At 39.0% G+C, this 16921-nt stretch overlaps 1 protein-coding gene across 5 annotated transcripts in view; it reads left to right on the top strand.

Annotated features, from left to right (window-relative positions):
• ANKS1B (ankyrin repeat and sterile alpha motif domain containing 1B) overlaps positions 1-16921 on the top strand; it is a 1089048-nt gene that overhangs the window by 155455 nt on the left and 916672 nt on the right. For all 5 annotated transcript variants that reach the window (XM_066262341.1, XM_066262329.1, XM_066262320.1 and 2 more), the window contains exon 2: positions 2202-2282. In XM_066262341.1, the coding sequence (XP_066118438.1) occupies positions 2202-2282 (81 nt within the window). The remainder of the gene's footprint in view (positions 1-2201; positions 2283-16921) is intronic.

Genomic DNA, 16921 nt, shown 5'->3' with positions numbered 1-16921 from the left:
CTGGTCCATCTTCTTTTCATTCTCTTAATAGTGTCTTTGAAGAACAGACACTTTTAATTTTGACCAAGTCCAGTTTGTCACATTTTCTTGTGTAATTCGTGCTTTTGGTGTAATACTTGACAAGTCTTTGCTTAACTCAAGGTCACAAAAATTTTCTCTTACGTTTTCTTCTAGAAGTTTTATGGTTTTTGATATTGCTTTTTAAATTTTTGATTAATTTTAAAGCTAATTTTTGTATCTGGTATGGCAAGGTATGGGTCAAGATTCTTTTTATTTATTTTGGCTTAAAGATATTAATTTGTTACAGAACATTTGTTTGATAATTTATTTCTTTTTTTTTTTTTTTTTCTCTTTTTTTTTTTTTTTTTTTACAGAGGCAGAGATAGACAGGGACAGACAGACAGGAACAGAGAGAGATGAGAAGCATCAATCATCAGTTTCTCGTTGTGCGTTGCGACTTCTTAGTTGTTCATTGATTGCTTTCTCACATGTGCCTGGACCGTGGGCCTTCAGCAGACCGAGTAACCCCTTGCTGGAGCCAGCGACCTTGGGTCCAAGCTGGCGAGCTCTTTGCTCAAGCCAGATGAGCCCGCGCGGGACCTCGGAGTCTCGAACCTGGGTACTTCCGCATCCCAGTCCGATGCTCTATCCACTGCGCCACCTCCTGGTCAGGCGATAATTTATTTCTTTAATGAATTGCCACTGCACCTTTATCAAAAATTAATTGCATATATGTGTAGGTCTAAACTGACTTTCTATGCCTTCATTCTGTTCTGTTGATCTGTCTTTAATACCATACTATCTATCTTGTTTACTAGAGCTTTATCATAGTCTTAAAATCAGGTAGTGTTCATTTGTAACAACAATATGGATGGACCTAGAGATTATTATGCTAAGGAATTAAGTCAGACAGAGAAAGATAAATACATGATTTCACTTATATGTGGAATGTAAAGAACAAAATAAACAAAAACACAGTAACGGTCTCATAGATAGAACAGAATAAGGGTTGCCAGATGGGAGGGGTTGGGGGTTGGGGGCTGAGTGAAGAAGTAAAGGGATTAAGTAGCTACAAAATAGTCATGGGGGTGTAAAGTAACAGCATAGGGAATATAGTCAATAATATTGTAATAACTACATGTGGTACTAGGTGGGTAATAGAGAACTATCAGGGGGATTACTTCATTAAGTATACAATCGTCTTACCGCTATGCTGTACACCTGAAACAAACAATAATATCGAATGTCAACTGTAACTTAAAAATAAAAAACATTTATCCTTTTAATTAACTTTAGAATAAGTACATTGTACTTATTTTTATTGTCCTGCCTCAGTTTAAGTCAGTTGTGATTGCTTATTTGAAATAGCTATTTATTTCTTCTCTGAGAAGCCTGTGTGCTCTCTGGTACTTCAATTATCTTACTACTTTGTAATTGTTAGTTTTTGTGTCTACTCCATTAGACGCTATTCTCATAAAGAAGGACCTCGAATTATGATTTCATACTCTCAGTGACTAAATTAATATGTGGCATGCAAATGGGGTACAATAAATATTTTGTGAATTTTTGAATTAGCTTCTCATTCGATGTTCGTTTTGATGGCTTTTACATCATCATGAGCATTAAATATAAAGTCATTTTTTGTTCTACTTTTAGAAAAGTGTCTTTCATGCCTTATTTGTTCAAAAGCTAAAAATAATTTCTGTAATTTTAATGATCAAGGATAAAATGGACTCTTTTATATAGTTACATATTACCTCCAGAATATTCTTCCCAAATGCAAAAATATCCTAAATGTTACATAAATCACTGCCATCTCAGAATGAGTGTTACAAGGGAAGAGGCAGGTGTCATAAATCTTTATTCTCTAGTATATAATATGGTAGCTGAATGTTAATTGCTTCCAATATTTAAGTAATGATATAAAGTAATGGGGAAATGTTGGATCCAGATTTTAATAGATGGCAATGGGCCTGCATTTACTCATACTTTCTAAAGGGTAGTTATCGTCCCTAATAATCTCCTGACATCAGATAAGTGAAGTTATGGTTCCGAGGGGGATGCAGGAAAAACGGCAACCATTTTTTATATGACTGGGACTTTCCTAAACAGCACTCCGCCGGCTGTGGGTCTGTCAGGCTTCTTTCGGGGTTTGGAACAGAATTCTGCCCGTTAACCTTGTGCTTGTGCTTCACTTGCAGCATCTGGCGAGGCCCCAACGTGAACTGCACAGACAGTTCGGGTTACACTGCTTTACACCATGCGGCCTTAAACGGACATAAGTAAGTGCCACTTATTTGGACTGGAATCCTTGTGTATTTAGTTACATGTAATGAAACTAATTATGTCTGACGATAGCTGTCTCACGTTGCCGTGAGTACCCCCGGGGCTTATGTGAACTTGGAGAGGCCTCAGGTAGCCACTCCTACAAGTTCAATGTGGTAGGAATGTTGCTGATGATTCTCTGCAGAATTTGTAAGCTGAAAGAATGACTCTAAAACAGTGGTCCCGAACCTTTTTTGGGCCACAGACTGGTTTAATGCCAGAAAGTATTTTCACGGACCGGCCTTTAGGGTGGGAGGGATAAATGTATCACGTGACCAAGACAAGCAGCAAGAGTGAGTCTTAGACGGATGTAACAGAGGGAATCTGGTCATTTTTAAAAAATAAAACATCTTTCAGACTTAAATATAAATAAAATGGAAATAATGTAAGTTATTCTTTCTCTGCGGACCTGTACCAAATGGCCCACGGACCGCTACTGGTCCGTGGCCTGGGAGTTGGGGATCACTGCTCTAAAATAGTCAGATGTCACACAGGGAGAATGAAGGAAGTAACAGGACATGTTAGTCATGTGTAACTTTGGGGAGGGAATGGGATAAAACCACTTGATAATCCACCCTTATCTTTTTTTAGTGTCTTCACCTAACATGGAATTATTCACTAGGAGAGAAATCTTAATAGATGGTTGCTATTATGAGCCATGGGCACTTATATAAACCACTTCAAATCCTTCACATTTAGCTAAAATGCTTTTTCTTTGGTGTTATTGATGGTACTTTTGGTTTTAAACTTGTTTAACCTATGGAATTATGTTTCAAATAATGTGATCATATACAGTATGAAGAGTGAAAGAACGTGTAACCATGGAAACCATTTCATTTTCAGTGTTTTAGCTAGGTAACCTAATGGTTCAGTGACAGAGACAAAGTGTGAGGCATCCTCTGAATGTTTCAGATGTTCTGTTCTTCCTGAACAGAAAAAAAGTGACACTTTTCATGTGCTTCTTCCTCCTGTTTTTTCTTTGTTCTAATAATTCAAGTTGCTCTTCCCAGATAAGGATCTTTTCATTTCACTTCAGCTTTTTAGATGTGGTAATTATTGCCTTAAAAATGCTGCTTACCTTTTGCTTTCTCACTTAATATATAAAAGTTTTTTACTTTGAGACACAAGGGACTTAGTCATACTTGGTCACATTATACAGCCTTATCGTTCTCACACAAGAACTTATTTATCACTATACCTTATTTTTGTTGTTTTTCTTTTTTTAGGTGAGAGGAGGAGAGATAGTGAGGCACACTCCTACATATGTCCCAACTGGGATCCACCTAACAACCCTGTCTGGGGCTGATGCTGGAGTATCAAGCTATTTTTAGTGCCTGAGGCTGATGCTTGAACCAACCAATCTATCCCCAGCACCTGGGGCCATGCTCGAACCAATCAAGCCACTGGCTGTGGGAGAGGAAGAGGGAGAGAAGGTGGAGATGGAGTGGGGGGTGAAGAAGATAGTTGCTTCTTGTGTGTTCCCTGAAAGAGAATTGAACCTGAAACATCCTATACAGGCCTGACACTCTATCCACTGAGCCACCGGCCAGGGCCCATTTACCTTTTTTTATCTTAGAACATATGGCATAAGTCTAACATTATTATTATTCTTTGAAGAACCGTTATCTGAATTACATAAAATATTATTATTATTATTATTTTTTTTTCTGTATTTTTCCGAAGCCGGAAACGGGGAGAGACAGACAGACTCCCGCATGCGCCCGACCGGGATCCACCTGGCACGCCCACCAGGGGGCGATGCTCTGCCCCTCCAGGGCGTCGCTCTGTCGCGACCAGAGCCACTCTAGCGCCTCGGGCAGAGGCCAAGGAGCCATCCCCAGTGCCCGGGCCATCTTTGCTCCAGTGGAGCCTCAGCTGCAGGAGGGGAAGAGAGAGACAGAGAGGAAAGAGAAGGGGAGGGGTGGAGAAGCAGATGGGCACTTCTCCTGTGTGCCCTGGCCAGGAATCGAACCTGGGACTTCTGCACACTAGGCCGACGCTCTACCGCTGAGCCAACCGGCCAGGGCCTACATAAAATATTATAAACTTAATGTTTCATCACTTAGATTCATAGTATTAGAATTTCCAAATTATTTGTTTTTCTTTTTACCTGGGTCATCTGTGATGAGACCAAATCAAATCACTGAAAGATATATAGAGCTTTGGCTTCTTAGGTGTGGATTCCGGGAAAGTTCCAGTTGGGAATGCCAGCTGTCAAATAATGGACGGAAGGTCTCAGGCCTGGGTATTATTAGACCTATACTACTTTTCTTCTTTTATCTCAGCTTGACAGTATCAGCACTTCTCAAAATAATGTCCCAAAATGGATTAACATTCGTATCCCTCCTTGATTTACAATGTTAAGTAAATGTTATTGATTTATCCATAATGGCCTATGAAGTTCTTTTTTTCTTTTTTTTTCTTTTTCTTGAATTTATTGAGGTGACATTGGTTAACAAAATTATACAGGTTTCAGGTGCATGAATCTACAACACATCATCTGTACACTGTATTGTGTGTTTAAGAGCCCAAATCAATCACCATTTATGCCCCCATGCCCTCCTCTGCTCCCATTCCCCTCATTAAGATATATTTTCCTGTGGCCCAGTGCATGTATGCACATATGTGTGTGTGTGTGTGTGTGTGTGTGTATGAATATATATACGTGTATGTATATATATATATATATTTTTTTAGATTTTTTTTTTTACAAGAACAGAGAGAGGGACAGATAGAGACAGACAGGCAGGAATGGAGAGAAATGAGAAGCATCAATCATTAGTTTTCCGTTGCAACACCTTAGTTGTTCATTGATTGCTTTCTCATATGTGCCTTGACCACAGGTCTTCAGCAGACCAAGTAACCCCTTGCTTGAGCTAGCGACCTTGCGTCCAAGCTGGTGAGCTTTTTGCTCAAGCCAGATGAGCCCACACTCAAGCTGGCAACCTCAGGGTTTCGAATCTGGGTCCTCTGCATCCCAGTCCAATGCTCTATTCACGGCACCACCACCTGGTCAGGATTTTTTGTTTTGTTTTGTTTTGTTTTTTTTAGTGAGAGGAAGGGAGGCAGAGAGAGACTCCCGCATGTGCCCCAACTGTGCTCCACCCTGCAAGCCCACTAGGGGGCAATGCTGTGCCCATCTGGGGCACTTGCAACCAGAGCCATTTTTTAGTGCCTGAGGTGGAGGTCGGGAACCATCCTCAGTGCCTGGGGCAAACTCACTGCAATCTAGCCTTGGCTACAGAAGGGGAGAAGATAGAGAAAGAAACAAGATGGGGAGGGGTAGAGGAGCAGATGAGTGCTTCTCCTGTGTGCCCTGACTGGGAATTGAACCTGGAACTTCCTCATGCTGGGCCGACTGACGCTCTACCACTGAGCCAGCCAGCCAGGGCCCCAGTGCATAATTTTTAGTTTCTATTGGCAATATACCAAGTGAAGCAAACTTAAGTGAATTGAATAGCATTTTTTTAAGGTCATCATAAAGAGATTAGGGATTTTATTAGGTATCTTTTAAGATGTCTTTAATTGCAGATATTCTCTAAGAATTATATATCTCTGCTTTGTTTATCTGCAGGTCTCATTATCTTTTCTTTTTAACACTTTCTACAAAAATTTAACTCGGTGTCATTCTATTGGCATTGGGAAAAAAGCAGGAGATTTCTAATCCTATTTCCCTGTCTCTGCTAGTTAGATGACTTTGAGCCACTTAATTAACCTCTCTAGGTTTCAGTTTAATATGCTGAAAATACAGACTAGATATTTTTCCTCATTTTTTCCAATTATAGTATTTTTTGGTATACTGCTTTTGGTATTACGTGGGGGTCAGTTATGGATATACTATAACGCTACAACTCTGAAATTTGGATTTTCATCTAGAGTGGGGGTAGTCAACCTTTTCATACTTACCACCCACTTTTGTATCTCTGTTAGTAGTAAAATTTTCTAACCGCCCATTGGTTCCACAGTAATGGTGATTTATAAAGTAGGGAAGTAACTTTAGTTTATAAAATATATAAAGCAGAGTTACAGCAAGTTAAAACACATAATAATAATTACTTACGAAGTACTTTATGTCGGATTTTCACTAAGTTTGGCAGAATAAATCTTTATAAAACAACTTACTATAGTTAAATCTATCTTTTTATTTATACTTTGGTTGCTCCGCTACCATCCACCATGAAAGCTGGAACGGCCACTAGTGGGCGGTAGGGATCAGGTTGACTACCACTGATCTAGAGTATAAGATTGCTTTATCTAAAATTATTTAAATGTAAAGCGTCGACCTGGAAATGCTGAGGTCGCCGGTTCGAAACCCTGGGCTTGCCTGGTCAAGGCACATATGGGAGTTGATGCTTTTCAGCTCCTCCCCACCTTCTCTCTCTCTCTCCCTCCCTCTCCTCTCTAAAAAAAAAATAATAATAATAAATAAATAAATAAATAAAATTATTTAAATGACCCATGGACATTTAAAATTAAAGATCATTTATTCTACCCTCTCTTCTGCACCTCCCTTATTTATAGGTGGAGAAACAAAGCCATTCTGGATAAATGACTTAGATATTAAGGTGGAGTTGTGCCTGGAGTCTAAGTGCTCTAGTTCACAGTGTGTGATTTTATCAGCACTCTACATTTTCTCTCCTTTGTGGCTGTATGCACATCAGTTTCCTAAGGTCTTGCTGGCTTTTCTCTGTCATGTTATGTATTTCTCAGCTGCCTCCCATTATCATCAACTAGTGTTTTCACATGGAATGCTAATTTTTCTGTTGTCTTAGGTAAAGGTATTTGAAGGAGAAAAAAAGTCATAGAATATATCTCAGAGCCAGAGAAGAATGGGTTTTCTTTTCTTTGCCTTTGCTATTCTCACTTAGTATAGGTAATGAATGATTATGTTGTACTGGCTCCAGGCAAGCCTTAGCAGGCAGCATAGAAGCTCCTCATTTCCATATTGGTTGCTGTTGCTGTTGTAGCCATCAGCTCGAGATTATTGCCACAAGTATATATATTTAATATATAATTTCTAGGCTAAAGTTTATAGAATCATAGAGCTAGAAGTAATGTTACAGCATCCTGTAGTTAATTCTTCTTTGCTTTGAACACAGGCTTTTTCCCTACTGCCAACATATAATCTAAGGGTTTCATACTTTATATTGAGCCCATTTCTTCTCATTTTGTATGTTTCATTGGTAGCACTAGCTTATCAACACTAGTTAAGTGTTGCACCCTTAAGTGGAGCAGCGTTTTTTTACCTGAAATATATGTATTATTTTATATTTATATAATAAATAATTTATCCCCACTTAGCCAAATCAGAACACAATAGAAAATATAATCTATTGATGATTTCCTGCGTTACTTGTAATTGCAGATTAGAAAATTGTTACCTTCAAATGATAAAAAAAAAGTCATGGGCTATAGAACAAAATTCACTAGTAACAATTATAGGTAAATTATTATTTCAGTAGACTAAAGACCTATCTATTACTCTTTCTCTCTTTTTAACTATGGAGAATCTATTGTCTCATGTATTTCTACTACCAACTTGATTCTCTTAATTCTCTTCTAACTAGTAATTAGCAGTGTAGGGGAAGAAGAAATTTTACTCTTACTATTCCAGAGGCATCTAGCTCATCTAATAATCACATTGACATGAGACAAATTATTAACAAGAGAAAATAACTAAATTTATTGCACACAAACCTAGGGGAACCCCACTATGTGAGAGATTCAAAGACAAAGTTATAATGAGGTATATGTGACATTTGAGCTGAGGATGTGGTAAGGCACCTGGAGCTGCAGAGGGGTGGAAGGTCATTGGCAGGATAAGAAGAGCATGTGTACAGTAAACAGAAGTTTGCCCTGCCATATAAATAGATAAAAGTCTTGAGTTATTTCTGGCAAAAATTCTTATTACAGGCAAAGCCCCTATAGAGCAAGTAGTCACGGCTGTCGCTGTGACCATGGAGATGCAGGTTCCCATTAGATTTGGACAGATGGTAAAGAAACAGTGGAGCCAAAAAATGGTGGGCCATTCCTTTATTCAAGACTTGCACAGGCCAACGAGCAAACACATGGGGCTCCCAAAGCCATTGACACATTATCTGGTTCCACAACCAGGAGAATCTTTTACGGTTTTTCCTAGAATCAAAGGTCCGCACCAGTCTCAGTGAAGCTCGCAAAAGCCCCTCACCTCTGTTCCCCATCTCCTTCTTCAAACTTGCTGCAAAAACTACTTCTTCTTCAGCACCCTGCATTCTCTCTGCTCTCACTCTGCAAACATGGCTTCTCTCTCCTCCAGCAAATATTAGCAAGACAAGGCCCTTCCCCAGCAGGAAGGTAACTTGCAATTTCATAGATCACATACTTGGCACTGCCCAGCACCATTTTTTAACACTAAAAGTGAGCAAACTCAAAAAATTAATTTTACAAACTCATTTGCCCAACAGCCTCTAATTTAAGTTCTTTAATTTTGCCACTTTATTTCCATTAAGGAGAAATTTAATTTTCAAAAAAGTCTGAAATCAACAGAGCCATTATGAATTTGAGAATTTTATTAGTTTTGTTAATACTGTATCTATATTAAGATGATTTGCATTTATTTCAAAGTTCCTTTAACTACCAACAAATAAGAGAGGCTGGCACAAAAATAAATGTTTTTGGTTATAATTTAATTAGAGAGAAACTTGCTGTTGACATAAAAAAAATTGAATTTTGAACATTCCAAATTAATTTAATCTCACCCAGACCATGTACTGGAACTTCTTAAAAAACATTTCATATTAATCAGCAGTATATTTGTATCTATCAGAAAATGAAACAAATTAAATATAGTAACAAAAATTAATACTTTTAGAATTCCTGTTTTTACCTAAACATAGATATATTAGCATCAAGCTGCAAAATGTTGCAATGAATTAAGTTGGATTATTATTAAATTTATTTGGTGTTTTGTTTACCTTCTGGGAAATGAAATTATTTTTCAACAATCCCATCAATCACATTTACTTTAGATTTTAAATAATTTCTTATTTGTCAAGTGCTGCCTATAAGAAAGTGCCATTTTGTGTTTAAGATGCATAGGGATTATTTCTCTGCCTGCTGTTCCATAGGCATTGTTCATCAGTATAACTTATATTTCATACTAGGTAACCAAGCATAGTCAGTATGTTTATTTGTTGATGCTTCTGGAAGATATAAGGCACAACTTAAATAAAAATTAAGAAAATACTGATTTAGTAAGATCCTAGCGTTAACTGTTCTTCTAGTTCAGATATTATAGAAAGCACCTGAAATTTAATTTGAATGAGTCTGGATGAAAAAGGCCTATGTAATATATACTCCATGTTTTGTACATGGATACATCAGAAGAAAGGTTAATGACAATTTTTTTTATTCAGTGAGAGGAGGTGAGGCAGAGATAGACTCCTGCATGCGTCCTGACCAGAATCCACCCAGCAAATCTACTAGAGGGCTATGCTCTGACCATCTAGGGCGTTGCTCTGTTCCTCAGCAACCGACCTCTTTTTAGCACCTGAGGCAGAGGCTAAGGAGAGCCATCCTCAGTGCCCATGACCAACTTGCTTCAGTTGAACCATGGCTGCAGGAGGGGAAGAGAGAGACAGAGAGAGAGAGAAAGAGAGAGAGAGAGAGAGAGAAAGAAAGTGAGATGCAGATGGGCACTTCTCCCGTGTGCCCTGACCGGGAATCGAACTCAAGACATCTACACATCAGGCTGACATTCTACCATTGAGCCAACTAGCCAGGGCTGGCAATTGGTTGATTAATGTTTTATTTAGGATTCAGTAAGACTTACAGGCACTTATTTGATTAGAGATATAACTTTATATTTCACAAATATGTTTTCATAGTAGATATCCCAGCCAAGCCATTTCATTAGCTGGTATCTCTGAATAAGATGAAAAGCTCAATTAAATAAAAACTTTAAAAATAAATTGAAATAAAAAAACAAAGTGAATACATTTTTAAAAACTTAAATAAAAATAATAGTACTTAATTAGGACCTTATTGTTCACCAAAGGCCATTGCATAAACATACATATTATACTTTTATGATTTAGATATTAGACAGTGATGTAGGGGAGGAGAACGTTTTTCTTCTTCCCTTCTAGATTATTTGGCTGGTTTAATAATTAAGTTGATATAGGAGAGATTAATAGAATAAAAACAAATTTAAGTATGTGCATGCTTACAGGTGCCCCATAAGAATATGAGATCCAAAAGGCAGCCAGTTAATTGAGGCCTGTATGACATCTCGAACTAGGTAGGGGTCTGGAGATACAAAGGGGAAGAAGGTCATTCATAGGCATGTGAGAGGAGATGTTTGGTAAACAAAGGCTGCCCTGCTATGCAGATAAAGTTTCTTAGGTAAAAGGCCATCTTTGGTAACAGCTCTCTTTCTGGTTCAGGTCCCCTTTCCAATATAAATTTAGGCAGCTGAGGGGTAGTTTTTTTCTGAGTTTTCTAGGTTTTAATTGCCCTTAGCTAAGGTGACCAACTTTTTATAATGAAAAGGAGGACAAAAATAAATGGAAAAAACAGTATTGTAAATAAAAGAAGCATTTTATTCATTGCAACAGTAATAGACTATAATATGATATATGCATAATAAAAACATCTGTAATATTTTATATTGTAATTATGCTTATATGCCTATTAATTTTTAATAATAATTGTAAGAAAAAAGTATTCATTTAGATACAAATATGGCACATCACACGCAATGGATTGACTCTGCATCTATCGAATACGAACATTTACAGATTAGTCTTCCGATATCAAAGAGGAGGACATGTAGGAGGACACTTTTCAAGGGAGGATGGAACTTACAAAAGAAGGACTGTCCTCCTTTAAGGAGGACGACTGGTCACTTACTTTAGCTCAAAATGATCCTTATACCAAAGACATATTTTGGGGTAGCAAAGTCTGTTCCCTTTCCGTGGTAACACTACACAGTGTAAATGATCAGTAAGTTAGTTTTTTGTCTGTCTTAAATCTTCCTGATAAATAAAGAATTAATATACATCAAATACATTATTAAAAATGTCAGTGAAAATTGAGCTAAAGAACAAATGAAATTCTGAATGGTTTCAGTGAAAATAAAGGACAGTAGGATTGACGATCTTGTTAAACTTTCCTCTGTACCCTTTGAAAGGAGATGCTTTTAGAAGTTTCAGGATATATTTTCAAATTTTCTTAGGCATTGAGAAATAAAAGTAAAACCCTTTACATAGTTATCTTTCTTTGATATATAAGTTTAGGGAAGGCTATTTTGTGGTAGGAAAAATTCTGCCTTTCAGATTCAGGTATTTAATTTAACTATGCTTCCTTTGGTGTTATTTTACCTCTTTTTTAAATTCTGAAATAAATTTTAAAAAGTACTAGGATTGTTGTAAAATGACCAGTGAGTTCCACAAAGACACCAAAGTTACAGGAAAATTTCAAAGAAGAGTTTATTAAATTAAGTCGGCTACTACACACGGCACAATCCCAAATCATGTAGGCCCCAATATAGTTCTGAGCCTGCTTTTATAGACAAAATCATGTACTTGTTGGGGTGGGTAAGGAGAGACTTGTGATCCCTTTGTCTAGAGCAGGGGTAGTCAACCTTTTTATACCTACCACCCACTTTTGTATCTCTGTTAGTAGTAAAGTATTCTAACCGCCCACCAGTTCCACAGTAATAGTGATTTATAAAGTAGGGAAGTAACTTTACTTTATAAAACTTATAAAACAGAGTTACAACAAGTTAAAGCACATAATAATAATTACCAAGTACTTTATGTCGGATTTTCGCTGTTTGGCAGAATAAATCTTTATAAAACAACTTACTATAGTTAAATCTATCTTTTTATTTATATAAATACTTTGGTTGCTCTGCTACCGCCCACCATGAAAGCTGGAACACCTACTAGTGGGTGGTAGGGACCAGGTTGACTACCACTGGTCTAGAGATATACGTCACTCTCATGACTTTAGAATGGGAGGGTGAGCCAGAGTGTAGGAATTCTTAATTAAGATACATAAACATTCTTTTCTAAAGGCTTTTATGAAAAGAGAAGAGGAAGGCATTTTAAGATAAGTTCTATCTTTGCACTGTAGTTAAATTATACACTGGAGAACAATTTTTTTTTTCATTTTCTGTTGCATGAGATTTTAGAACTGTTTCTATATAGTTATGCATCGCTGATTCCAAATATGAAATCCGTTTTTTGGTGCATGCTCTAGTTCTTATGCAATTTTAATTTCTTTTTGTTACAGTTAATGGCATGCATTGGTTTTTAAATTGGAGTTAAAGGGCAATGACTCTTGGATTGAACATAACCACAAGGCAATTAATGTTTTACAAACATCACTTTTACATAATTGTAGTTGTTTTAAATGTAAAAAATTATTATCTGATAAAAACACCCTCTTATTTTGTTTTAAGTTTGAATCATGGTTTCTTAAAAAAAAAAAAGAGAGATTGAATCATGGTTTCTTCAAGTAGGCGTAAATGTAAGAATAGTCCTGACACCTTCTGTTATATATGTGGCTGTTACACACTTCAACGTCAAAGGTGCAATATTTCATCATTTGTGACACGTGCATATATTGCCTATTTTCAAGTTCCCCTTGGCAATCAAGGCAAGAATTGGGCTCCTCATATTGTGTGTCATAATTGTGAGGAAATGCTTTGTGACTGGACAAAAAGAAAATGCAGAGAAATGCCTTTTGGTATTCCCATGGTTTGGCATGAACCTAAGGACCACAGCAGTGACTGTTATTTCTGTCTGATCCATACAAAGGGCATCAGCAAGAAAAAATGGCATATGATCACATATCCTAATATTCCTTCAGCAATACGACCTATCCCACACTCTGAGACACTCCCAGTTCCAGTTTTCAGTGGTTTTATTTCTTCTACGGAACATGGTGATCAAGTGTATTTTGATAAGATGCGTGAGGAAATGGTTGTAGAATCTGAAGGGTCTTCTTCTGATGCCAAGCAGTCATTAACCCCTCAGCAGTTTAGCCAATCCAAATTGAATGACTTAGTAAGAATGACATAAAAATTATCCTTGATTTTCTAAAGTATGAGGAGCATAACTGGATCATTTGTGTGGATCTTAAAATGGTAAATTTCCTGCTAGGACAACAGAGAGGTTTCACGAAGAATCCTTGCTTTCTTTGTTTGTGGGACAGCCAAGCTTGAGAGAAATACTGGACACAGAAGGAGTGGCTGAAACATGAAGCTCTGGAAGTAGGTATCCAAAATATTGTGAATGAACCTGTAGTTAATCGAGACAGGATCATTTTCCTCCCACTTCACATCAAACTTGGCTTAATGAAGCAGTTTGTTTGGGCTTTGTTATTTTTTTATTTTTCTGAAGTTGGAAACGGGGAGGCAGTCAGACTCCCGCAAGTGCTCTACCGGGATCCACCTGGCACGCCCACCAGGGGGTGATGCTCTGCCCATCCGGGGCGTCGCTCTGTTGCAACCAGAGCCATTCTAGTGCCTGAGGCAGAGGTCACAGAGCCATCCTCAGCGCCCGGGCCAACTTTGCTCCAGTGGAGCCTTGGCTGCGAGAGGGGAAGAGAGACAGAGAAGAAGGAGAGGGGGAGGGGTGGAGAAGCAGACGGGCGCTTCTCCTGTGTGCCCTGGCCGAAAATCAAACCTGGGACTCCTGCACGCCAGGCCGACGCTCTACCACTGAACCAACTGGCCAGGGCCTGTTCAGGCTTTGAATAGAGAAAGTGAATGCTTTCAACATATTATTTCTGCTTTTCCTGCCTTCTCTTTCGAGAAGATAAAAGCAGGCATATTCGATGGACCTTAAATTCGAACCCTCATATGTGACAAAGAATTTGCCAGGAAGATGAATAAGGAGGAGAAAGCAGCATGGCAGTCTTTTGTGGCAGTTACAAAGAATTTCCTTGGCAACAAAAAAGCAGAAAACTATGAACTTCTGGTTCAAAGGATGCTGTTGGCTTTCCGTGACATTGGATGTAACATGAGCATTAAGATTCACTTCCTGAACAGTCACCTTGATAAGTTTCCCGAAAATCTTTGAGCTGTTAGTGATGAGCAGACTGTTGAAAATTTTACAATAAGTTGAAAACCTAAAATCTTGAATTACAAAGTAACTGTAGCTTACAGAGAAACACTACTGTCAGATTTGAGATCAGCACACTTGAATTAGGTAAGAACAAGTGTTTTTGTGGATGCAACAAACATTTTGTTTCCCAGTGTTATGACCTGGCTGACCCAGATGCCCTTGCAGGCCCTTCCTCCTGCATGCTTCTCTTTCCTTTCTCCACAGAAAGGAGGGGGTAAGAGGCCTGACTTTTCCTCTTTAAAATGGCAGTGCTAATGCTAAGTTTTATAGTTTCTTGGCACCTTATCAGAGGATTGCTCAATATTTCAATAGCCTGACATGTGAATATTGATTGATTGTATATGATTTTACAGTCATATCTGATTTGCAACATAATCATTTGAGACTGACAGCAAGAAGTATAATTTAAATTCTGTTTTAACAATATTGGAAAGACAGGTAGAAGTTATTTGATTTACCCAAGGTAACCAAGTTAGTAAATAGTAGAAAGTTGGTACTTCAAGCCAGATCTTCTGATTTTTAGCCACCTTTACTGTTCATAGGTATTGAATTCTTTTCACCTAATTATAGTTATTTATCTCAGAATGTAAGGCCCAATATAATAACTCTTAACATGGCAGGGGTGAGAAATATATGAACTGGATATCCTTCAAGTGTCCTTCAGATTTTCAGATTCTTTTTTACAAAAATGATTTTCTGGAAGCATTTTTACTTTTAAATTATTTATTTATTTATTTATATTTATTTATTTATTTATTTTTTGTTTGTATTTTTCTGAAGCTGGAAACGGGGAGGCAGTCAGACAGACTCCCGCATGCGCCCACCCAGGATTCACCTGGCACGCCCACCAGGGGGTGATGCTCTGCCCACCCCGGGCGTCACTCTGTCGCGACCAGAGCCACTCTAGTGCCTGGGGCAGAGGCCAAGGAGCCATCCCCAGCGCCCAGGCCATCTTTTGCTCCAGTGGAGTCTTGGCTGCGAGAGGGGAAGAGAGAGACAGAGAGGAAGGAGAGGAGGTGGGGTGGAGAACCAGATGGGCGCCTCTCCTGTGTGCCCTGGCCGGGAATCGAACCCGGTACTTCCGCATGCCAGGCCAACGCTCTACCACTGAGCCAGCTGGCCAGGGCCGAAGCATTTTTACCTTTAAAGGATTTTAGTTTTACTTGGGACAAGAACTAGTATTTGTATAGTGCTTTACTATTCATCAAATGGATTTTTTTCCTGTGATCTCATTTAAAAATCTTAGCAGTTTTGACCAGTAGGCACTATTGTTACCAGAGAAATGATGGGAACTCAATTCTTGTCTTCTTGAAGGAAAGAATTCAATCAAGAGACAAAGTGCAGCTAGTAAAGGAAGAATTTATCAGCCGTGCAGGAAGAAAGTCAGAGAAAAGGGGCCTTGGAGACAGGTTCAGGGGGCTAGCCTGAGATGAGCTGTCACTGCACATTGCTCCCCTGGTGTAAGTCTCATGGAGTCCCTTTGAGTTTAGGAGAAAGGAGAAGCAAGGAAAATATGCCTGGGGGGAGTAGGGGGGAGGAGGAAGAACAGCAGGTGAAAGGCCTGGGTGTCTCAGAGAAGGGAGAGCTCACTTGGGTTCTCTGTTGGAAAGTCTTTTAAGAATGGAGACTTTAGGGGAGGTCCTGGGGGAGAATCTCAATAGGATATTCTTCAGCTCTCCAGGTGTGCTCTTTTAGAGTCATGGTCTCCATTCATTGGTTGGCACCAGGGCAAAGGGTCATTAGCCAATGCAGCTGGTCCTGAGGTCAGCATCACTTGTCTTGTTTTGCTGCTTTTCTGGGCCTGAAGTTAAAATACAACTGAGGTCTAGATATATTTGATGCGGGTCAGAACCTGATTGTCATGGGAGCTTAATGCTTAAGCTGTTTTCCACTTCTCCCCTCCACCTCTGGTTCATTCCCCTGCTAAGGGGGTTTAAACTGATGACCAGTGATAGGAAAATCAGGTGGTCTAAGCTGCATGACTTAGCGGGGGGAAAGGTTACCCTGGGGATGAGGTTCATGGTGTCCCAGTTTTTTCCATTGCTAGGCACCTGGGGCTTTATGCTTTGGTGGCCTTCTATGCCTGGCCTATAGTACTTGCTCTGCTCATGTATGTGTAACTGCCTACTACATTATTATTATAATATCCTCTAAAGCAGTGGTAGTCAATGTAAGGTGTTTTTCCCCGCATAGAAGGAAGGAAGGGACCAGAGCCACAAAATGTGTAATAACAAAAGGCTTTATTGAGTACAGCGCGCATCCCCCCCCCCCCCACGAGGTTCCCTGGCCCCAAGAAAAGATGGAGGCCAGGGAAGTCGCAAGGAGTGACCCGTGTGAGGGATATTTAAAGGGTCCCTAGGGTGGTCGAGCTAATATGAGGTAGTGATATCTCACTGGCTGGCAGACGGTCGCTATTTTCCAAAGGGCTCGTGGGAAGTTTATTTTGGCGCGCTTGGTTGTGGGTGGTCCTAGCCAAAGTTCCC

Source organism: Saccopteryx bilineata, chromosome 1 (genome assembly GCF_036850765.1).
Source record: "Saccopteryx bilineata isolate mSacBil1 chromosome 1, mSacBil1_pri_phased_curated, whole genome shotgun sequence".
Lineage (NCBI taxonomy): Eukaryota > Metazoa > Chordata > Mammalia > Chiroptera > Emballonuridae > Saccopteryx > Saccopteryx bilineata.
The sequence above is the reverse complement of the archived record's forward strand: the minus strand, read 5'-3'. Positions and strand labels throughout refer to the sequence as shown.